Source organism: Varroa destructor, unplaced genomic scaffold, assembly GCF_002443255.2.
Source record: "Varroa destructor unplaced genomic scaffold, Vdes_3.0 BEIS01000004.1, whole genome shotgun sequence".
Lineage (NCBI taxonomy): Eukaryota > Metazoa > Arthropoda > Arachnida > Mesostigmata > Varroidae > Varroa > Varroa destructor.
In genome coordinates this window covers 4,374,412-4,399,979 of record NW_019211457.1, presented here as the reverse complement: position 1 = coordinate 4,399,979, position 25,568 = coordinate 4,374,412, and the positions used below count along the sequence as shown (strand labels likewise).

Below are 25,568 nucleotides of genomic sequence, written 5' to 3'. Positions count from 1 at the left end.
ACAACAATATTTCTAAACATGGATAAACTTCTGTTGGTTTCTGTAGCAATCGTTGACGGCTCTAGCGCAATGTCATTCATCATTTTGCTAATCCTTGGTCAGTTTCAAAAAGATATCCAATTAGTACTGCACAACGAATGGGCGATATCAATATAACAATATGATCTGCTTAGTTAAAGGATTGTTCGCTATAGGCCAGAGATTTTCGCAGAAGCTGCGTTCCGCGACAGCCCTTCTATTAAGAAACCAACGTGACTATGCCGGTTGTTAATATCGTTTACTTATATGATGACGATTTATAGCTCTGCTGTGAAATGACAAGTAGTCTTTGAGATATTTATTAACTGTTTGGCTACAACTGTCGTGAGACGTCGGGGTAACGGTGAAGAAACTCGAGCGAGGTCTAGTTTATCTCCTTGTGGGCCTCTTGAGCCCAGTCCGTTTCCCAGCGGTAGACCGCCGATCTGTTACTGAATGCTCGGCATAGTCCCAACTATCTATCGAACAGTACTGGACGCATAAGGAGAAAGGGTGTTTTGACGGTCACTCTATAAAAGCAGACTAAAACTAACTTCAATAAAAATACGCTGTGCCATTTTTAATTTGAATACTAAACCAGAAACCATGTAAGTCCAAAAAGAAAAGCGGAACCAGCATATTGTAGATGTCTAATTGATATTCATTTGTATAGCCGTAATGTCTATACGCAGATACATATATATATATATATATATATATATAGGGCCTGTATTTCGAGGACAGAAGGATCAAAGCAAAGGAAGGGCTGGAGGCGGACGTAACACTGTGTCTAAAGGTGGTCTACTTTAGTGAGGTCTCTCTTTGGCTGATAGGAGTAGAAACGTCGGCAATGGCGAGGCAGCTAGGATAAAGATTGACGAAAGGCAGAGACATCGCCTGATCAACTAATTCTTCCCATACCTTCCAGCTTTCGGCGGTATTTTTTTTCTTGAAAGCCATTCATTCTAGCATAAGATGATCACTATCACTGACGCAAAACGCAAAAGGCGGATGAGCAAAAGGAAATCCGAACTGTTGAAAACAAGCTATGGCAGGTTTTGATCAACTAGGAAGGTAACTCGAAAAAAAAACTGAGCTTGGCCTCGTGATAGCTTAACGGATAACGTATTCGTCTTCTGATCTTAGAAACACGTTGTGGTCTAAATTCGAACCCTCGGAACATGGACAGATTTAATTTCATGCTAGTATCCACCCAGCCAGCCAGCCGTCTATTTGATGGAACGATGCCTAATAACGATACCGGACGTAAAACAGAGCATATAGGATGTCCTGCTGTAAATTTATTGGTAATAATCAGCGGAAGTGACTTGTAAATTGGCTAACGATAAATAAATCTCTGCAGATTCTATTTCTAGCGGCGACCCATGAGATATTATCGGCAGTGTCCAAAGAGGACAATCGCGAGTGTTTTAGACATGTTTCAGGATGTCAACATTGGCCGATAGGTCGTTTCACAGGAGGGATTTCCGCTTTATCACACAGAGCTTACGATCGCTATTGGACCGTCGACCGCTGTTTCTGCGAATGTATATGCAGACGGTATCTGTGCAGTAACAACAACAATTTGTTAATAAAAGGGCAATAAGATGAAGCTTATTGCGTTTGATGGTATGGCTCGTCGAGTTGTACGGGTAGGGTCAAGCTGCGGCGGTGCGCCTAGACAGCGGCCGTTAATGTTTCGCAAATGTTGTCCTGACAACCCATCACTTCTTGATTTTTTTCGCTATTAGTGGATTCGAATTTATTTGTTTAGCAGTACAATTATGTATGTAAATCATCTGCCGCGAGCTGTTTTTCACGCTAAGCTGCCTACTGGAGGTAAACAAGTTGTGGGGGAACATTTCGTCTGTTCGAAATACTAGATGACCAGAGATACCCAGAACTGACATGTTATATAAAGAGACAATGACAATGATGACTATTCTTGCTGATATTATTATGAGTGCATTCATGATTCGCGCTAACGTTAGGCCAGCAATGGCACAATTCAAAGTTCTAGAAAAGAAGGCGCAGTATAAGATGGGAATCAGAATAAAGGAAACTACAAGTCAATGCATGATTCAGAATGACTAAAAAGTCTGAGTATGCTTCATCTGAAAATTGTCTCGACCTGAAACTATAAAATTAGGCAACTTCGTTAGCTTAGAAATTGAACGGATCTAACGAAATATCACTTGTGAGATTAAATCGTGATCTGAAGTTCAAGTGGGGGATTGCTCTAAAACAAAAATTGAATCACAACGAAGACGAGAATGAGTCAGACATAATTCTGAACGATTCAAAGAACATGACCAATTGTTTATAGAAATAGGACGTCTTGACTTCGAACAGCAGCATGGGAAAGCCCCGATTTCGTAGAGGCTCAACACATTGGGAAAAGATCAAGTGAAGTAAAAATAGTCGCATTGTAATGTTCATAATATGTTTTTAAGAGTAAAGGACTGTTATGAAATGGCACTAAATACTCACGCTCATCGCATGGTATCCTGGCCCCTAAGATGTGTCTAAAATGGACTTCTAGAACGTGATGTGCTGGGGGACTCCGACGTCTGCATGCTACAGACTCGATTTTCGCATGAGAGTAGCACATGAGAGCTCTATGCGAAACTGTTATGTACACGGTAAAGTTTATCAATGTAGCCTGATTATTCTCTTCGTTAACTTACTTCGTTACGTTAATTTAGTAAATAGATTGTACGTGTCAAGTAACAGCAACACATCTAGCTATTCTTAAATAAATACGTTTTTTCAAGCATACGTTCATCGTAGCTATGTGTTTGCTTCAAATACCTGTACTTCGACATCTGTTCTTTTCGCTCATACTCCGGGGGTACCTGACTATGACCCGCCGATGTCAGCATCAGTCAAAAAGGCCGTTGGTCACTAGCCATCTTGCTGCTTACCCTGTAGCGTTCCATCTTCGGTAGTTACCAATACTTTCTACGATCGCTTGAGCGCCTTCACTTATCGATCTTTTTACGCATCGCTAGATCCGTAGAAAACGAATCAGGATAACGATGCCGAAAAACTCACGACTAACCTAACGAGTAACCGACTGCACAAATGTAGCGAAATACAGAACGATGGTTTTTTTGCCACATTTTGGTAAAAAAAAAAAACAAAAAAAAAAAACGGTTGTTACGTTAAGCGCAACCAGGACGTTGATTCTAATGATGTCTGTTCTTTATAATGCTATCTAGTGTCGTTAATATGTTTACTCAAACCAGGTACGAATGCATCGCGGCTTAGTCATCCATGGCAAAAACGACGGGCGATTTCTTATAATATCGAGGGGATTACGGATGAAGACTAGTGCGTCAGACGCAGGTACTTTATTTCATCATACTTTTCATGTATTGTATGGCATTGCCAGAACTTGAATTAAGCTGACCAATGGGTACACACACAATTTTAGTATATAGTGATCTCATATAGTACGCCAGCGCACTCCCTTAAAACGAATAGCCTGTTAATGCGTTTACAGAAGTCAATATAGAGCTAGTGACCATATAACGGGTACGGGAAAAAGATGTTTTCCAGACAAAGCTAAAACTAAATGGACCTATACGTGTGTTTTTTCAATCAAAAATGTCAACATTGGCCAGGTGTATCCACGGGTATTTTATATATATATGTGTCGGAATATCTCACGGTTCATTTTTGTGATCGCATTAATCAACCGCTTTTTTTCTACCAGTCAAATCAAACTGTCGTGTAAGACACGTTCCACGTAAATAGCCTAGTAGCCTATGAGGTAATTACAAAGTTGCGCACAAAAAGAAACGAAGGAACTCCAGTATGACTATGCCAAATGATGGTGTTTCTATTGAGGTGCCATCTGCTACCGCAGTCAATTCTCACATACCCAAAGCCTGCTAAACGGCTAACAAAGAACAGACATTTATGCTAAAAGCAGCGAATCCTTAAGGCGCACCGAGGAGAAGCCAGGCAGTAGCAGGATATCAGAGGCAACGAAAGCGGCCAATACGTGTTACGAACACTGCCCTCAAAGAAAAAGGTCAAAACCGGTGACCATTACGATTCAGGCATACACGGTTAGGAAGTCCGGTATGAAATTTGGATTCGGCTGATTGATATGCTCGAGCGAACGAGCGAAACAACACATAATGAGAGAAACCTATGAACCTAGCGGGGTACACACAAGGTGATAACTGTTCACAATATTGTTAATCAAGTGGTATCTATGTATTTATCATTACAAATGTTTGCTTTAGGCCTCTCTCAGGGAACGTTACTCGAAGTATTGTGCAAATGTAGAGGGCTATACTATATATATATATATATATATAGATATACTAAATTTATGCACGAGCGTCTTCTTTTTTTCGTCGTTGGAAATAGATTTAGAATTAACATGAAACAGAAGCTACGAATTGGAAAACGGTCAGGAATATTGTCATGCCATTTACTCACATATTGGATATCAACATGCATATAGGTTCAAAGCAAGAAGCAAAAAGGTTTATCATCAAGATGTGTTTGCCAGCTCTAAGGTTCATAGGGTGTGGCAAAGTGGAATGGGAACGGACGAAGCAGCTCACCTTAACGTCTACACCGAAAACTCTCGCCCAGACTAACTGAGCCTATTCCTTGACACCGTAACAGCAACACACGTGAAAATGGCTCGTCGATTGCGAAACAACAATTATATAGCGGTAGTATCTGATTTAGACAAATTGCGTAAAGGAATCATCATTCCTTTAGGCGTGCGCGTAAGGAAACAGCTATTGATACTGCAATTCAATTGACCAACTGACGGAGTTTATCTTAGTAACGGTTTAAGGTTCGTGTCATAGCCTAGATTTTCAACTAAGATTTGCCCTAAAGATATAGTCTATGTATGAGTGGGTTCACTTAAAAAAAACTTCGCGACACTCCAAAGACAAGGTGTTCGCGCGAGTAATCATCAACCCCTCGATTTCACCAACGTCCAAAGCTGGAACAGCCGAAACCGGCCGAGTGAATGGAGTCGGTAGATAAGTTAATGCTTTTTGGACTTTTAAAATAGGCCGCCGTCTATTGCCTTCGCGAAGTCTATGTAATTTCCGTGGGATGGCGAAGGATAAAAATAGGAGCGAGCGTCAACGGCTGAGATGAGTATTTTCCGATGTAACAGCAGAAACGACGGATTTACATACAGGTGCATACCCGAAGCAACATACTTTGTGAAAGCGTCCTTGATATATTAAATGATGTCGCAATCTATGAAAATTCAAAAATGACTTTATGCCAGGCAGCGAAATCAACTTTGAGTTGTTAAACAGCCAAAAAAATATGTCCAGGTATATCGGTCAATAACTAGCCCAGCCGAACCGAATACTTTGGCTAAATTTTTCCCATTTCGTACGAGCAGTTTGTCCAAAACGATTTTCTTCGATTGTACCAAATCAAGATCGAAACATTGCATCTTTTCAATGTAGCTCGATTATTATTCTCTACAATCCAATGGATCAAATAATTGGACAATAAGAGTAAAAAGAGCAACAGAAATCACTGGAATATTATGTAATTAATTTTCGTATAATGATCGTGTCTGTCGTTTATACTGCCAAAGTCTATCTGAGCATGTTCTTAAAGAGAATTAAGAAACTCTTTTCAGAAAGCATAAAAAACGACCGCGGAAGTATCGTAAACAGCAACAACTTACCTCATAATTTGTCTGTTTGAATTTATGTTACGTCTAGTAAAAAAAAGTCTGCCGTATGCTCGGCGGGTGAGAAATGATGAAAAAGTGTGAATCCCTCCTTCGCCAATGCAATCCGAGGTCGGGAGCCGGCTGTGACTCAATGAACGAGCCACTTCCCACGGGGGTTAGGAGGGTAAATGGAGAAACTGGTAATATAGAGCTCTGAGTCACTTTATTTGGTCACAGTCGGACCTAACAAAAATCATTCTTTTCTCATGTTCCTAATTCTCCAAATTTAGTGGTCTAAAAACGTTATTTTTGTGTGTTTGATTTTTAGGATCGCCTTTTGGGTGTATGCTAAGAAAGTTGGGACTCGAATGTTATTGTTGCGTAATAAACGCCTATTGGAGCGAATAAAGCGAAAACATATCTAGTTTAGAAAAACTTGCGCTGGAGAGGCCTCTTCGGAGACGTACTTTAATACGAGTTGCCACCAGAACTTTTTTAAACGAACGCTGTCGCTATATTTAGGGGTATCATAGCTAATCTGTTTTCGCGCTAAAATGTTTGATTATATATAATTGTACTTGTATTATTAGACTTGCACCCGAACCCTCATGACGTTTCTTTTAGACAGAAGCTTGGTAAAGATTACAGCTAAGTTGACCCGTACTCGGCACAAAATGTATCAACTACAAAAACTTATTAGCCAGGCAAATTTTTTTTTTGAAAATATATTTTTGTTATCCAAAAATAACAAACAACTGTGAAGTCTGTTTTTGTTTTACTCTGCCAAAACTAAAAAGGACATAAGCAATCACAGCCGCAGTTAACAGCTCCGCTTCTCAATCCGTGCTGTTATTTTTGCCGTTCTCAAAACGGCAGGAAATGTAAACACTCCGAGCAACCCCATTGAATTGTTGACTCTGACATAGGTCACGAATCACAAGTAAACTCAGCCCACTATATTGAATTAGCCTTACTTTTCTTCTATTGATCGCCGTAGATCCACTATGCGTGTTATACAGACATGATTGTCTGCGACAGTATTACGGACAACGGCCGTTGACAACTTTTGAAATGTTAGCAAAAGGGTAATGCTTTTCAGAACTTAAACCAGTAAAGTACGTGCTAACTAGAGCCTATGGCAAGCTTCGTAGGCAGCAAACGTTGCATACTGTACAATCAACCGCAGTCGCTGATCAAGCGCACGAACAGGGAATAACTTACGACGGACGCGGCGGCAAAAGGAACGTATACAATATTGACCCCCAGGGCTACTAATATCGGTAAAATGGCACTTAGTGAATGGTAACGACCGTATTGCACTAGGTTCGGATCATGCTTAGTTCATCGTGAAATCTGGTTAATTTCAATAAAGGTATAGTCCATTAAATAATTCATTCTCTAAATAAACAAGCGTGACGATGATCTGGATACACCTTTATGGGAACTGGAACACCCTCGATCTCAGCAGCTTTGTGAGTGCATTGCGCCAAGGGTAACCGTAAGTGCCAATTTCTGCTGTGTAATTGAAGATTATTGCAATGCTACTGATTACGCATCAGTATTGTACAATGAGCACCTGCAAACATGAGTACGTGGCCGAAATACGTCGTCTCAGTGAGACACAATTTGACCTTCAACGGAGGTTCTGCTATCATCGGCCGAAAAAAGAACATTTGAAAAATCAGAGAAAACAACGGACAGGAGACACACCTCCGCAACATTAACCGCCGTTGCTCTTCCACATGCGATAACACCGAATCTACATTCAAGGTAGCAGAATATTGCGGTTATTTCAATTGCCTGCCCGTGCCTCCTGCCACTCTTCACGGAGAATGAACTGCAACAAGGAAAATACTAGAGGATCTATGGCCAACGAGAGGCTTTACGTTGTCGAACTTTCGGAGTGCTCTGAAACTGTTACGGCGAGAGCCTTTTGTATATATGTATAAAGAGAAGTTTGACACAGAAAGGCCGCTACGGTGAGAGTGTGTTTCGAACGAAACGGACGTCAAGCTTTGCGGGTTGTGATCGAAAAATCGAACAAAAGCCCCCCATTCCCCAACTGATAGTACCTGGAATCCGTTCGAATCGAACAATAAGAGCAAGATCAAAATCGATAAAGTAGTAAACAATAGCGGTGGGTAAAACGAGACTAATTCAGCTTGGATACCTCTAGATTTTGCAGCTGAACCCGTTGCTATTACGTATCGTTTATAATTTCATATAGCGGAATAATAGTAATTGAGACCATTAGTTGATAGTATAATGGTAAAGTACTGACTTACTATTGACTAAATGATATCTTTGAACTATCTTGTGCCCAATCAGTAGCAGTACTGACTCAGTAGGATATGGCCAAATCGGTACCGGCGTCTTGTGAACATTAGTAAAACAATTGCAATAAGAGCGTAGCAGTTATATACTTTTCTTTGTGACGAGGTTGTTTTTGTTACTCGCCATGATGAGCTCACACACAGGATATAAAAACAGGGCAAAAATAAATTGGTCGAATTCGTTGTCGTTACGGAAGTTACATGAGGTCTTATCGTGATAGACTTAGGAGAGCGTACGCGACAGAACTATATCGCTCTAGCAGATTATCGGAGTAAAGAAATACACCGCAACAAAATGGCCAGCTGTAACTTTTTCTTGTTCAGTTTCTTGTAACAAATATAGTTGTGTTTCGAGTTCCTGCCGAACCCGATTATCTTCTCAGTAATATCTTTGCATGACCATAATTATTACTTCTCTGCGTTTGTGCGTATGCGAGCGCCTGAACTAAAAGCCGTATAAAAAATCATATGTAACCCACCGTTATCATCGAACATGAACTTGCGCTTCCGCGACTGTCGAAACTTGAACATTCTCTTTCTACCGTGTAACGCAATCCAAGGGAGCAAATAGTAACAGTCCACTAGCTATATTTACGTATCGCAGTTTCAGCCTGGCGTTTTTCTTCTAGCCCTTTCTGATCAAGTACGTTCAGACTTTACGTGGTAACGCTAGCTACGCATATTCTGCATTAATCACTCCCTGTCACAGTATCCGAAAGCTCAGTTCACATCTTGCCTCAGGGTAAGTCCTTTCAGAAACTCGCTATTTTGTTCTATCAAAGAATATATTACGTTTTGTCCGCACCGTTCGTTCTACAGATAGTAAACCGTCACGTCGCTTTCTGTCACCTACTCAGGACGACCGTTGACGGCGCTGTCCCGTTGAATGGTCAAGATAGTAGGTCGTGTCTTGGCCTAATAAAATCTAAAGTGACTTAGTGTCTCAAACGGATCTTTGTTAGCCATCTCACTCAGGGCTACGCTTACGAAACAATGGCTTAGATTCATTCCACAGCGGAGTAAACCACAAACAAATAGTTCTTTATCATAAAAGCGATAGGTCGTACATTCAGTAGGAGCCGATGTTCGTCCCTATATGTTAGCTAGTGGTAGCACTGTAGGTTTCCAAGTATGATGTCCCACCCATCGCTTGAGAAATGTACACTGGACCTTTTCCACGAAAATAGAATCAGCTCACCGATCAACCGCCCTCACTCAGCCGGCTGACGAGAACGAATTGCGAATTAACAATCTACGTACTGGACGCAATGCGTAAAAGTGTGCCCTGGTAGGTTCTCTCTGACGCAGAGAATCGCTTTCATAAAAGTCAACACAGTTTTCTGCGTTTGTTGTTTTGTTTTGTTCAAACGGCGAAAATGGAATCGTCTACGTTTTGCACAGAGTCGACGGGTACCACTGTTCGAGAGAATCAACAAACTCTTGCAAATAATATGCCTCTATGATATCACTGGCGCTAAACGAAGCAGAGTATATGCTCTCTCTAGACATAGCACGCCAAGTTTGTGAAGTTATCGAACACAGGAGTTGTTGGCTTTGATTTCCGCAGGAGTCCTCTTTCGCTGGGCGAAGGAATGGCGAAGCTGTTGTCTACTGCCGCCCTATCTGTGACCAGAAAAAACCGTTGAGCGTTTGCTGTCCGTTGAGAGTATCACACGCGCGAAGCGCCAAACGACTTCTGCTTGTGCTGCCAGTATCGTCAATGGTCACGCGCAACCGTTGTACCGAGACGAAGCAACCGTTGCGGCGCTTTAATAATGACATCGTGTGTAAGCACACACTGTCACTTGTTATGTAGGCAAAAAAATGCCAAAATCGTATTGTCAGTTTTGTTCAGATATTATTGTTACTGTCATACCTTACTACCTTAGATAATCTACTTTGAAAAACAACATATTTGTATTGTAATAAAAAAAAAAATTATTATTACATATAATATTACACACTATCATAAACCTTAAAGAACATTTTCACATTTTTGGCGCTAATTGCTAAATTGGAAAAGTTGCTAGACAGATTTTTCTTCTTTGTAGAAAAAAATTCATAAAACAGTATACAACACCCATCATGCAGTGATTCCTATTTTATTGATTTGCTATTTTACACATTTAGCAACGTCCGACAAAAGCGCTCTCACTGAGGGCCGTAATAATCTCAGTTTATTGAAATGCCACCGAATGTTAACTGGACAGCGTACGGGGAAATACAATGAATTGTACACAAATGAGTCTATGAAAATCGAAACACGAAAGGCGACGACAAACAGTTTGAGACGTATTTTAAAAGTTTGTAATGTTGATGTTATTGATGATGAGGGTCACGGCTGTAATCGTACTTGTTGTACGTTCTCACGTGAAACAACGAAACAGCCAAACTGAGCTGAGGACGTGGCTATTAGCCAGGTCGAAATTAGGACCTACTGAATTTTGCAGCGGAGCAAATGTAGCATGCAAGTACCTTACACATACAAGCAATTCCCATGATCTGGCCTGAACAATTTATTGTGCGTGACATGCCACAGCGTTCGTGACTTGGTCCGACAAGTACTCGGTGTAGTGCTTCAGCATTCAATTTCGTTAAGGACGAACTACTTTGGTTGGGCCTCATGTAGAAAACCAATAAAGAAACATCTAGCGCCAGTTTCCCGCAGCCGCTTCCTTAGCGTTACTCTTGTATCGGCGGAGACTTCATTAGTTCGATAATAATAAAAGCATCACATCCTATTTCATTGACACTTGCCGTATATATATATATATATGTTGGTAGACTTAGACCGGCCTATCCTACGCTTGCTACATAGAGATGCTCCTTCTAAGGCTATAATCGTGTAAAATTTTCAGTCTTTATTATTTCATACTTTTCTTATAGCAAAAAAGTTATTTGTATGTATATGGTATCTATTAAAAAGGAGATTAGTAACAGCCGACTCATGTTTTTGTCACGTTGTGCATACAATGCTGAACGTTAAATTTGTGAATTTCTTACTATATATATATATATATATATATATATATATATATATTTTTTTTTTTTTAATAAAGCTTACTAAACGTTCGGCAAGGTTTTTTTGGCCCAAATTGTGTTGTTTTCACTGAAATAATATACGACTCTATTTTATTTCAAATAAAATTTAACCAAAAGATCCCGTGCGTTTTAGCGCAAAGAGATATAAACCGATCGATGCAGTATTTCAGCCTATGACTGGAGGTTGCCAACGAAGGAACACTTTGTCTTGACATTGTATTTCTAGTATATCGAAAGAAGTTGACATTATATGACTACAGAATGTAACTTAACGTTTTTGCTGCATTCGATGTATCTTCTCTGTACTCTTTGAGCAAGTTAATTATTTGAAAACATCTACCATCAAACAAGATCCATTTGGCCATAGGTTTGCAAAAGTGGACAAAGTGTAGGATTCTAATATATTATGACACAAACAAGTATTTTACATAGAATCTACTCTATAAAACGAGACCAGTCCACTACGAATTTGAATCTATGCGCAAAAAGCTTGTGGCAATGTGCCCATCTGAAAAATCAACGCGGAGTGGTCACGCTTTTCGTAAAAATTTACCTGAGGAATTAATATATACGGTACATACTATAATAAGTACAAACACTTAGAATACAAAGTAATATCTTGCAAAATTAGTTACAGATAATATTACCTACAATAAACGAATGTTGTTAGTACATCATAAAGTATTACGACATGGGTTAGTATAGTGACATACGGTTGACAGTATTATTGTAATATAATTAAAATCTCATCATTTGTCGAAGAAATTTACCCAATGGGCCGTTTATTCATTCTCTTACGCGGAGGTAGTCTGAGCAACCAAAAAAAATCAAATTTATATATTGAAATCAAACCCATATTCCGATTAGTGTAACAAAGCCTCTACTCATGCAAGTGTTGAACTGAATTACAGTTATGTATTGCGTCTTTTCAAATATGTGTAGCTCAAGCGTGAAAAATACTCTAAAAAATAGTTAAATTAACGTATCTGGACAAAGGAAAGCTTTTTCCAAGCTAGAAAAATTGACTTAGAAGGAAGACGGGGGAGAGTGAATATTTACAGCGAATCTATTGCTTGCTGCGTCATAGGGCGCAAACACAGCCTCAGATATAACTTGGGAAGAGATACGTTGATCTGCAGAGAACTGCTTAATCAGAACTGCTGTACAGATTCGGACCGAGTATGTTGCTCGTACCCGACCGTGTCTGGACAAACAATGTACGACGACACGTACCTCAAAAACAAACTCGGAATTTCCACGTAACCTGAATAGAGTCTATCCATCTCTGACGAACTACTCCGAAGACTAACGAAGCTCACATAATGATCAATTGTTCCAGTTTAGAATCACGAGCTTGCCACTTTAAGTTAAAGTAATTAGGATTATAATTACTTTCGGGGTGAAGTAAATATACCCACATTTCTCGCTCTAGATCCTTCCACATTCATTATTACTCCAGTAGAGGACTCCTAGATTTCTAACCGGTTATAAAAGCTGGATGGCAATGAAAAAAATTGTCATATATTTATTATTAATGTGTTAGGCGCATATTGTAAACATTCAAACCGGGCATCTGCTGATGCTCAATAAACTCATCGCCCGAGAAGGCGAAGCGATGACGGCAGAAGAATAAAAAAACGGTCGATTTTTTATTGTGCTCCAATTAATTATCTCAGAAAGAAGAGAGAACGCCCAATAAGATCTAGGCCAGTACAAACGCTCATTCATTGTCGTGTAGCCTAATTGGGTTGGGTGACGTCTTCCCACGAGTCAACGCCACATTAAGTCTTACCCAACGACAAAACACCGAAAAAGAAAATGTTACCATTCAGTAGGCTGCCTGATACTGTCCCCATGAATGGTGCAGTACTAACGTATTTATCTGCTAAACTTGAGGGCATCAGATGAAATGGTCTTGGTTCCCGGGTGTACAAGTGCTGTTACAAGTCAGCCGTAAATATAACGCATCGTAATAATAGCGTAACGTAAATATAGCGCAAGATAGTTGGAAAAAAACAACATGAAGATTTCAAGTTGTATAGAAATTTTTTAGTCAATATTCAACGCAGAAAAAACTGAGCTTTACCTGGATTGCTTAATTTGGTACTCCTACATTTTATCGGTAAGCACCTTATCTGCACACCATTGCACCATTATAAGGATGGTTATCTTTCACAGCTAAAAAATTAGCCGAAGTAACGTGGTTATCACTCAAATACCTATACACTTTTATTTCGTCTCCGATGACCTCATTTTATCAGAGTGTCGCTACGATTGGTGCATACTCAAGTCGGCGATCTCATCGGCTCTTTCCTATCTTCCCCATTGCTGATAGACTAAAAGCAACGGGTACTGCCTGACGTGCCGTAGGCTTCCGATATTCTGTGGCGTTCGCAATAAGGTTAGTTGGTATGGGGCAGGAAACCGTTAATATCATACGTAGTTCTCTTGTTTGTTTGGAAAAACAAGCAAGGGTTATCTTCATAAAGTATCGCTCCAGCGTTTCTAACGTCTGGCTTTCTTGAACAATAAATTTCATTCTATTGTGTGGCCAGAGTCTCTCACTGTCATCAGCCCGCTATTTCCGCTGATGAACAGACACGCTTCTCGCTGTCGTTCACATACTTATAGTACTACATAGCATGCACGTGAAGCAGTCACCTCAAAGCCAAGATTCTCACCCAAATACGAGATACACTTAGACCTTTTGTTAATAATTAGAAAAAAGATTAATATGACCATATAGACGTAAACAATAACTAAGAAGTGACTTAACTTATAATGGCACGACGATAACGATATAATAGAACGAGCGCAAGGCACAACGTTACTGGAGGGTTTTTGTGTCTTGTTCTAGACACGAGAAACCATAACATATTGCTACTCTATTTAAGTAACTGATTCGTAAATAGAGTACCCGTAAGCCGATTAGGTATCGGTTAGAGTTTCTCTATTCTGAGTCTGTCCAAATGTGTTTAGTCTGCCTCTAGGTTTAATGCGCCTATTTAGTCGTTCAATTGAATGACCCTTAATGACTGCTTAAGCCAATACATCTTTATAGTTGTGCATTCGTAGGATATAGAAAACGTGTCAGTAGACCTACTTAAGCATTACCTTGCCACGACGATGCGTCATCGTACCTACCGTCTAGTGACAAGTGTATCCTCAACGATTGAATTTGCCATCTCTTTTTTGTATATACTGTTTATCGTTACTGGCAGAAATTGTTGTTTGCTTTTCGATTCTGACATGATGAAATTCGTACCTAAATCAATGACGTCGTCCTATGATAGCTGAATTCTGGTTTCTACATTTATCGGTTTACAGAACATTACACCTCTTTGACAAGCACACGAATTTAGACATTAGACGAGTATAAAGATGACGCTTCCCGATACGGTGATTTTTATCGGATTTCTGATGCAGCTCGCCTAATGATTGTATTTCTAAATGACTGTCAAAGGCCCCTGTCGAGCCTACTAGCTTAGAAAACGAAGGCTGATAGGCGATACTCGTCCTACAGGGCAGGGAACTGTGTTGTTTTCAGTTGCCTAGTGAACAACTCTAAAACGATTCGGAACCAACTATATCATTCTCGTAGTCAATGGATATTGTTTAGAAACCTATAGGACTATAATGTGAATGCTTAATACAAGTGGCCCGAAAATTACATTTATGGACTTTTATCCAAAAAGATGATTCGCAACAGATGCTCGTGTAAACGACAAATATTATAGAGCCAGAGATATGACTACTAGCAGCTACTAGGTTAGTAAATGGCTAGACTCAACGAGATTCGAGATATAGTATTCAGTTTTTATATACAATTATCTATTTATATTTTATAATATTATATATTACAAAATATATTAGATAAGTATTTAGATTCTTGCCTTCCTTGCTCGTAACCTAACACCAACCTCCATTGCCCCCCAAACAAAAGGCACATTGACTCCAAGTGGTGATAGCTCCGATAAAAACAAACCCGTCTTAAAATGTTATTCGTATCTTAAGAACTTACATTTTCTTTTTCTACTGATATTTTTCTACTAACTGGGTTCTTTTTCTAGCTATGTTCAAGAGTACGGATGCAGAAATAAACCTATTTATTTTAAACCTTTGAGACCTGGAGATTAAAGACAGGTTGCAGAAGCTGAAGACATTAGGTCTACTTGCCAAGCAGGCTAGGTTTCTGCTAAAAATTGATTTTCGCGCAATCGACTCAATCGCACTTAACCATGTGATAGAACAGAGACTATTTTTGATTTTTTTTAAGGTTATGTAAATCAAGATGTACTGAGCAACATCTAGTCCAACATTAAACGCCAAATATAAAAGTTCCTTTTAGGATACGCTAATATCACCTTCCAGCCGATAGGTCTCTGTAAGGTCCTACGAGAAAGTATAATTTTGGATTTGTTTTAGATAAAATAGATATTCGGGCACCGTTCGAACCGTCAGTTCGTTCATTTTCGGGTGTTTATATCAAACTGTGTCTATATAAATATCAGCGTCGGCTTAAGAACAGTCAAAATATTACAATATGCATAATAAATTTTTCCGCACAATCTTTCTTGGTTCGCCATTATGATCAAAGGTTGGTCTAAACAATCTCGGGAAGTCATTATCTACGAAAGTGTTTTTCAGCACCAATTATACATCTAGTTAGCCAGCGTTCTATTTAGGCTTCTATCTTGCGGACTCATTTCCGCTGATCCATTGAGGCAGTAACGTTCCTGTTCGCCTCACAACAACGTTTGTCTATACGATACTACGATTATATCCCGCTTCTGCTCAGTAACTATGGGCATCGGCAGCAGCGCCGAGAACAGCATTTCGATGCAACGTAGGCCAATCAAGGAAAGGTGAGTGCAATGACTCCTGTCATTAGTACGCGTTCTTCGAAATTTTCTGGCTTGTCCGCGTCAGCACGACGGTCCAGTCGACTACCGCCAGTCGGTGTCCAATTCCTCCGCAATCGTCAAGATAGCTGTAGTAGACATCAATAAGAAGAATGTATATAATAATATTACCAGCAACCACAACCAGATACGGAGTAGGACAAAAGGTCATTACGCGTCCATGGCTCAAGGCTGATGTATCGCTATCACTGGGCAAAATATAATAAGAGAAATTCGCACAAAGGGGCGCTCTGCAGGTACGTCCATTATTATGCGATGATATACGTAAACGATAATAATGATACTCCCGTCGTGAACTGAACGTTACTCAACGCTGTTATTTTTAACAAATAACACTAGATAACAGTTGAAGCGAGACACCACTAGGACAAAGGCGTTCCTTTAGGTTTGTGTAAGGCTCCGTTCGACGTGGTGTGAATGTGTTGAATGAATGCATTTCAAAAGATTTTTTCCGTTACTCTATGACATTTTTCGGAATTCTAATTTTGCTAGAATTTTTGCTAGTGACAGGTTCTCGTCTAATGACAATAACACATTCATATAACCAGCATGAGGCACAAGTTTCATGGCCGTCGAAACGTTTTCAATCTATATCTGCTACAGTAGCAAATTACTGCAACTAGGAGCGGATCTGTTTTATATAATATGCGTTTCTAATAAATGCACCTAAATAGCACTTCTATATTGCCATAATATTATACTACTAGTATACTACAAAATATTCTGATATAAGACAGCATAACCATTTCAATGACCCTAATACCCATTGCTTTTGTAGAGGTACCTTGAAAAGAATAAGGACCTAGGTTGAACCTTCAGACTGAATCTTCAAAAAATGAAAATTAGCAACAAGTGATTCTGTTGTAAATAGCTTCAACTGTCGTGGTTAGGCCCACATGAGACAGATATTACGCTCTAGGGTGTGCTGGTCGTACGTAAGCTGTACTATCCAACCCTTCTATAAAAAAAATAAGTTGTTATAGCTGTTGTGTTCTTTTCTATCTCCTGCTACTTAAGCACATGTGAAACTTTCAATGAATACGATTTGCTGGTCATGTTCATCACGCAACTACCGTTCATGTGGACTGCTTAGTTGTGCCTTGGCTTCATTATACACAGTCATAAATGGTTAGTGACTGCTAGAGCCGTTCTGCATTCTAGTAAATCATATTTCATTGTTCGATCATATTGAGATTTTACGAGTGCAACTTAAGTGACCAGAAACAAAGATTTTCTACTAATGAGACGCACATTAACGTTTCCTCTATACATCAATAAAGTCACATGAGTGAGCACAAACTCAGTAAGAAAATTCACTAAGAAATTGATACTCTAAGGTCGTTACCCATTCAGTTAGCACACATTGACATGAACTTAGGAAAATCGGGTCGTAGTGGAGCATAAATGACTATCATCCAATTTAATCAGACATTTAGCTTTTTTCCACTTCACAGATACTGAACGACTTGTCTATTTTGTTTGACTTGTAACTTTCTAAAGATGCCATACCCTAAGACACAAAGGGTACCTGCGTGTCACGCTCGCGAGTCAGCTCAGACCCACTGTTTATAGCCCTTTTTAGACTGCTATGACTGTTGAGCACTGGTTTGTTAGTTTCTACTGTAGGCCACAGCCTGCTATTGATTGTCGTAGCTTCAGCTCAGAAAACTCCTGTCAATTCGAGACATTTTGCACACGCCCGCCATCATCTGGAACAGCTAACCCCGGGAAATTTGAATGTGGGCCGCGTACGACTAATCAAATATACGGATGCTTAGGAGCGAAACAGTGGCCGAACAGGTTGGCGACGGCATCCGCCGTACCCGACCGGTCAAACTGTAGCATGTGTGGCCTCAGAAAAAAGGATAAATTTAACAGCAGAAACAAGAGCAGCCAATCAAGTTACTCGCTAACTTGACAAAGCTAGCCTTTATCGTCACTATAGTATAAGCTACGATGAGATAAACAGGCGTTTAGCATTTCCAATCAGTGGCGGCTGTGGCACTTTTCTTCCCTCTCAGGCAGGGTATATGTCTCGTCAGGAACAATCATCACGCCGTATCAGTCCGATTATCACCGAAAAGCATTGTAGTAACGGTAATCGCTGCATCCAGCAGCAGGACAATTCTATAGTTTTTTCGTATTATGGTCGTTCAGGATGAATGTTGTTACTTCGCAGTGAAATTCTTCGAGTGGCAAAGAAGCAACTTTACTTAACTGTTTGGGGCTATTTCGCACAAATCTCGTATGTATATTGGCTATAAGTGATAATACGCTAGTATTATATCATGCGATAACGGCGAAGTTTTCCTTTTGTCACGGCACGACTATAACATGATCAGAACGTCGTCATGTTTACTTTCTATTGTATTATAGTTAAATCCCAGTAAATAATATAATGCCTGAGGGCATTTCGTGACTCCTATTAAAACTACCTTAAAATCCGTTTTCGTAAAACCGTTTTTTATTCGGCTGCCATAAGCGTATTCCCTATTGTACTATTGAAAGGTTGTGTATAGTAGAGAACGGTTCGTGGCCTAGAAGTCCTCCTACAGCTGCTGTAGGAGGTAGTCTGTAATATGTGCTTTGTTTCTATGAAGTCATTACTAATTGAGTCCGCTCCATTATCCCACGGCGTCATCGCCGATAAGGACCAAGTTTTCTGGTTGAAATTGAGTTGCAACTTATACCGAACGGCAAGTTAATAAAGACATGTTTAGTATACTGAAGTATTGTATCTTGGTTCAATTTTTTGGGTTAGATCCTATTCGATCCCCAAATAAACTCTGGTGATTACTGAAACGAGCCTTCATACATCTATTAGACCTCCGTATGTTTATTATGCTGTGGCGCACCTCTTCCCAGATACTACGATTAACTAAACACCATTATCTTGAGCACCTTGGATCTAGGGCAATTCTATTATAAGCAGGGAGCTGCTGCCTCGTGGTTCGGCGGCTATTAATCGGCTAAGTTACAAAGCGCTCTTTTCGATGGCCGTAGCACAGAACGTCCCTATTTAATCGCACCACGAAATTAGCCACGCTCAGCTCGATACAACTAAGCTCGTTACTGTGTTTTTCTTTACAAATCAAGATAATATTCTGGTTTAAAATAGACCGAAAGGAAAACTACCGTTAAAATGCAACTCGCCTATTGAGACCAGAATTAGTAGATGAAATTAATCGTAGGGTCGTCGGTAGTGCTATTGGATAGAGGTAATTTTTTTCCTCCTTTCGATGAGAAGAACTTGCCAAGTTTCGTCAACTTATATATACATGCACTATTGTAAAAGCAGCAGTATATAACGATATATCCTTTTTCGTCATCTGGCAATACTTCATCGCATCACAAGAGTTTCTTTACCACGCATATTTCATTTGCGTGGTAATCATCGCGCGTCTACGAGTGCAATTATTCAGACTCTATTTCTGCGCCCCTAGCCCTTCTTCATGGCGAAGATTTTCAGCGTCATCCACTTCGGTTCGTCGGGCTTAGTCATCCATATCATACTCCGACATCTAACCAGATCCTTCTACATGATGCCACAGAAAGCAAAGGCAAACACAGGACATACTGCACGACACACAACTCCGCGTCCTATGCCGCGGACATTGTTAAGGGCTGTGTCTCCGATCACACGACATTTACGACAAAATGTACGAGAACACTACGGCAAAAATGGCAAAGAGAAAGAGTAGTCCGAGATGGCAGGAAGGCACGGTCTTCTGTATGCATCGTAGGGGCGGCGTCTTTCGTTCGGAGCGGGTCGATAGATTTTGACTAGCAGCTCTCCTTTGGGCTACTGGAAGAAAATGAAAGAAACAGATGGTAGGCTGAGCCAAAGAATCTTTTTTACAGCCAGGCCAGTGGTGCCAGTTACTGGGCTGCAGTTTCCGGGACGTAGCGTAGTCAGAATAAAACACACTTCAAAGGAAAGCTGAACCTAACAAGCATTGTTGCGTTGACACGCTTCTTTTTGTACTAGAAGGATTCATCCGTCTACAGTATTGCCTAGCAGACTGCAGGAAAGATGCTTTACATTAGTTTTTCAGTTGTACTGCTTAAATGTATGGTAGGTTAATATAGAAACCAGTGGGCCAGCAGGATGCCAATCGATAGATAAGCAAAAGTGCCATAGTATTTAGGGCTACTAGTCAGCGCTCCAAGTGAATGTTGCTAAGAAACAATCAATTTAGTTATGTAAAATCGTTCGCTTGATTTTTTTACAATACGCTGTGCAACGCGACGTGCGATGACATTTTTTATAAATAGAGTCCATTTATGTATTCAACCATTTGAAGGTTTTACTCTATTACAGTTATAGTCGGTCGTCCGTTTCGCCCTTCAAGCGACTCTCGGGGAAAAAATTGTCCAGTCAGCCAGAAGCAGCTTCATCCATTCGAATTATGGCGACCGCTGGTGGTTTACGAAATGTGACAAGCTACAAATGTCGTAGACCAAATACGGACCCAGAGGCACGTGCTAAGAAAATGATGTCTGTTGTGATGCCGAATTTAGCCTGCTGCTTTCTACCAGGGGTCCCCCGTTGGCAAAATACGGGACCACTGACGATTACTCTTTTTAACATCGTACTGCTGGCGTTTCCAGAATTTCTGAAAAGCTGAATGTTCTTGCTTTGTCCTAATGATCTAGATGGTACTCCTAATCGTGCCACTTTTCGTTCTATTGTCGCTTTTTGGCGGACAGGAGTGGCAAAAGCAAATACAGATAGATTAGATTGACAGAGAGAGTGAAAGAAAGAACGCGATTGACCAAAAAGCCGATCTAGACTCATTGCTTGGCCTAAGGCTGCGCGCCTTCACATATGGTAGGCTAAAAAGCTCTGGCGCAAGGTACCCATCGATAGGTGTTAGCTAAACGTAGTTCCACAATGGAAAACAATGGCAGGCTGAACGTCCATAGGTTCAATGAGAATACAGTCGAGTTTGTACCAAAAATAATCCCAAACATAGAAGTGTTGAAAGGGAATGCTTCTCGAGTCTAGTTAGGCTTGATCGTGAATGGTATAGCTGTTTATGACGATACCTTTACTTGATCTTCTAATTCGGATGACACGGCTTGAACAATGACGTCACCGATATTCACTTCACCACCCACACACTATTCTGTTTAATTCAAGATACGACATCGTTTTCTGAATACTCCCTTTATTATCATGCTCTTATTTTTGGCACAATTTATGTGAGACCATTCTGTTTGTGTTTTGTATCGAAATTCACGTTTGCTTCTTCTTTTTGTTTTTTCTCATTATTTCGTCCTTCTGCTTTCTTTAATTTTTTCCCCGAATTGACTGAACATGTTGACACTGACTAAGTCAACTATTAGCATCGGCGCGCGGTGACGAGCTGGAAGACAACTCCCAATGCAAACGTATGAAATGACTGAAGCTAACTTCTAACGGTGTACCAATGAAGGAGGCGGGATAAATTTAAAATTCTCTATCAAAAATGATGCTGCTAACGGCAGTGATATATATATATATATATATATATATAGCTCGCCCCCTACACGATATATATATATCTATCGTGTAGGGGGCGTGCAGTCAGTGTATTTGGACGGAAGAATCAAATTCCTCACTTCCCAGTCTACGCCTATAGGAGTCGCTGTTGAAGGATTTTTATTCGAAACAACTTATCCGGCTACGCGGAAAAGTGTCGACTGCTAAAGAACGAGACATTCATTAGAAAATCGAAAGCTAACCAGGCTTAACATGTGGATCTTTTATGCTCATATAAGTTTGTTAAGCTCTAATATGGCGACGGTTTTTTTTGCTTTATTGCAGGAATACAAGAACCTGTCATGTCTTAAATTTCCGTCGCGTTAAACTCCAAACTGTTTGAGATAAAATATACACGACTCTTTTACGGCTGTCGTCACAAACTAAGAAAAAAAATGACTGAGGTAAGTAACAGTCACGAAAAAGGACACGCTTCCAATAATTAGACAGGCCTATAAAAATAGACGAGTGAAGGCTACAGTGTCGAAAACAAAAAAAAAGTTACGCCTGTTGGTCATACGATAAAATAACGAGATACGAAACATAGAATTAACATGAGAAGAGACCGTACTAAGTATAAATTAACGCAAGCGCAAACAGAAATAACTAATTATTTTGCCAAGCAGCTTACGATCTAGTAGTCGATGTGAGCAGTTGGGCCGCTGTTCAACTACTGTGATGATAAATAATATGCTATATAATAATTCATTAAACCATTTCATCTTCAGCTGGATTAGTTGGGCGTTGGTGATCCTAAAATCACACGGACCGGTCACACAATTCGATCGTAGCGCAACTGACGCTTTCTTTTTTCCTTCTTTCAGCTGTACACTTTACTTGTCGTTTCGTTCCGCTAGCAACTGTAGCTGCTTCTACTATTGGTCCCCTTGTCGTTATATCTGGAACCCACCCCATGACCAGTCATGCTCACCTACAGATTATCATCAGCTGGACCATCATCAGGAGAACACGTATTTGTTTACCACTAAGTAAACTTAATCTTTCCGGGCCAGCCTTCTAAAGCTCATTTAGCCAAACCGCTTTGTTACGACGGTAACTGCTATCACTATTAAGCTAACTACTGCCTCTGTCTTGTCTTTCTCTTGTCGCTGGTCGTATCAAGTTCACTGGGTTGGCTTCACCATGGTTTTGAACATAGTTTTTTGAATGCTGGCAGCGGTATCGGGCCTGAGGCGAACTGGGAAGACCTAGTCGGTTAGACATCTGAAACCCAGGATGCATACGGACCAGCCGGCATACGCCCACTGGCCATTTATGCGCCGGACGAAACTGTTCGGACGAAACTGAACGGAGTTCATAGAGAGTGCGAACGGGCAAAGGGATCTGGCAGAGCAGAATAAAGATGTCCAGTGACATACTTTTATCCTCATCGAGTAGCATTTCAATGGAGTACAGCTATACTAGGGACGAATAGGTAAACAAATTCGACTGAGCAAGAATATGCACATTGGGGCGCTCTTATTAATACAAGACGAAGATGTTTTTAATCTATATGATATATAGGTTTGTTTTTTGTCGCACATTCATATGTGTATTATACATCTGCGACGCAAAATACATAACCTGTATGAATAATGAAGGCTATTATGAAGTGGATGCCATTTAGTTGAGCTATCCCAGTACGGACGAAGGCGTTGACAATAATAGAAAATAGAACCAATTGCCATCAGTTCGCCCTCTGTCTAGACGAAAAACCGCTATCTTCATTTTCGTAGTCGGGCATTAATTGAACTGCGGATTGAAGAATACGTACGTTATTTACATACGACTGCCAATTACAGGAAATCAAGTTCAGACTATTGCCCGTGGGGCTAAATTATTAACCTTGCATTCAACTACATCTAGAAAATTGTCGCCGTAGTGGCACAGGCTAGAACTGACGTTCAAATACTGAAAAACCTATTACTTTTCCTGGTGAGAAAAATTATAGTTGAACGGAACGTTTTTGGCGTATTCAAAGCGTTCTTATTCCTTGCTGCAAGGAACAATCCAAGATCGTGATTTTTCGTTTATAAGCACTTCTTATACTAAACAAGCCAGTATCATGCGAACGGTAAATGTTTATTTGAACGCTTACCCTTGCTTCTAACCAAACAAAACAAGTTAGCTACAGCTCACACGCCGGCAGCGTCTTGTAAATAGAAAATGCAAAATTAGGTCTTCTTCTGATAGGCCATCACTGGCATAGAAATATATGAACCTTCTCCTCTGCGTATGTATGCGATATACGCTCGTAAACGATGTCACCCGGTAACCACTCCAATGGAACTGTTTAGTTACGGAACAGAACGGAGGCATCAACTCGCTGGGACCCAAAGGGAATAACATCTGGCTGAGAGATCTGCCTGGTTCCGTAAAGATGGATTCTTGCTTACGACTGATTGGCACGAAGTTATGATTGTACAGGCTAATAGAGCTTGCAACGAATATGGTGTGTCAAGTGCACAGCGCGTCAATAAACGTATGGAACGTTGTCAGGGGTGCATCGTCGGGAGAAACATAAAAATTAATGGTTTGATCTCTACATTCTTGAATATATGTACATGTGTATGGCTTCATTCGACTGAGCTGGGGGTTCGTCGAGTATTTCTAGTTGAGGGCAGACGACGAAGACAAACTACGTAGATGGATGCCTGCGCTCGTTACAAAGACGATTTTGATAGATCTAATATGAATAGCTTCCGTATAATGCGTGTATATTATCATTACATGAAACGCGTATTGAAACAATAAAGAATCTTGTATTAATATATAATAATAGTAGATATAGTAATATTACTTCGAATTGTGAGTCCGGAATTGCGTGAAACGAAATTCAGAGATACACGTCAGATGTTTCAAAGTTTATAAGTTAGCGTATTACGACTACATGGAGTACGGGCTCCGACAAGTATGTGGCGGAACCACGACAAGCGACCAATGTACGCCAACAGCATTATTAATTGCACTTTTCCTATTCATTTTTGTGACCAATTTTATATGCTTCTTTTTTTTTATGTATTATAGACGCCCTTGTGCGTCACAATATATGTGATCCGTGCACGAATTGGTGAATCGTAACGATAGATATCGTCCTATAGAAAATATCGAAAAAAAAATCATGAAAGATGAAAAATGTATGGTTCCAGCTGTTGCAGTGCAACGTAACTGCCCTTATGAGGCGGCCTCATAAACGTTACGTATCACAGTCGATTGGTTTTTGTCATCGATCTTTGTGGGAAAAAGTTACGGCTCCATCTTTAGATAACAATAATAAGTCTCCAAATAATAAGGAAAGACATCATTTATGAATGTTGAAATAACGGATTGAACGCTCCGATCGATTGTATGGAGGCTTGTTTGAAATCTATTTTTCTACTACAAGCCCAATAGAAAAAAATAACCGGACTTTCACAAAAAAAATTGTTATGATATATCATGATGGGTTTCAATGCTTTTTTTGTTACCACTTTGATATCCACGTGACTGATACACGGTCGAGCCAGAGAACTGACAAGGCTTAATTACTGATGAACTATGATAGAGAACTACGTAAATATAACAGAAATCTATGCCTTAACAGCCCCATGCTGTTCTTCCCGCTTTGGGATGGTGCAGGAACTTTTTTTGACCTTTTTCGCTTTCTGCGCGGAAGTTAGCGTGTCCGGCCATCGATAACGTTCCGTTGCGAACGCTGGCACTTGTGTCCTTGTGTGAATTAGCGCTGCATGCCCACTTCGATACCTACGTTGTTCAATGCTCGGGGCACTTGGGCCGGTGCAGTAACAGATCTGAGCGGTGGCTTTCACGCGTGCTGCCTGAATACTCGATGCACCCAACGAAGACAGGGTAATGATTGCCACCAGTTGTGTCACCATGTGTGTGAGCATTCATTACAACTCAGCCAGCTTACGTTGATTAAAAGTCTACATGGAGGTAGATTAATGGCAAGAGATCGCTGCAAAAACTCAATGCCACTAAGAGCGCGTCGATTTAAAAGTTCACCGAGTTAACTGAACTATTAAAAGGGTACGGTGCTGTCTAAAAAGGAT

General features: G+C 40.3%; 1 protein-coding gene and 2 long non-coding RNA genes across 6 annotated transcripts in view; 1 reads left to right on the top strand and 2 right to left on the bottom strand.

The window, feature by feature from the left end:
- The window catches only part of LOC111248732 (uncharacterized), a 36,085-nt gene that overhangs the window by 9,778 nt on the left and 739 nt on the right, over positions 1-25,568 (bottom strand). The window contains exon 1 of one of the 3 annotated variants that reach the window (XM_086988880.1): positions 8,508-9,622. The exons of 1 other annotated variant lie outside the window; for it this stretch is intronic. In XM_086988880.1, coding sequence (XP_086845006.1) covers positions 8,508-8,559 — 52 coding nt within the window. In that variant the 5' untranslated portion in view covers positions 8,560-9,622. Of the gene's footprint in view, positions 1-8,507; positions 9,623-25,568 lie in introns of those variants that run through there. One more of the 3 variants, XM_022801592.2, reaches the window with a different exon arrangement.
- LOC147755757 (uncharacterized) lies at positions 11,823-21,475 on the bottom strand. Its single transcript, XR_015327569.1, has 2 exons — positions 17,521-21,475; positions 11,823-16,060 (listed from the first exon to the last, which is right to left on the bottom strand). It is a non-coding gene; the product is annotated as an uncharacterized LOC147755757 (long non-coding RNA).
- On the top strand, positions 16,097-24,435 carry LOC147755756 (uncharacterized). 2 transcript variants are annotated; one of them, XR_015327573.1, is made up of 3 exons: positions 16,097-16,228; positions 21,802-21,920; positions 22,341-24,382. It is a non-coding gene; the product is annotated as an uncharacterized LOC147755756 (long non-coding RNA). The 2 variants fall into 2 exon arrangements; XR_015327574.1 differs by lacking the exon at positions 16,097-16,228 and adding an exon at positions 16,899-17,120 and having other exon boundaries at positions 22,341-24,435.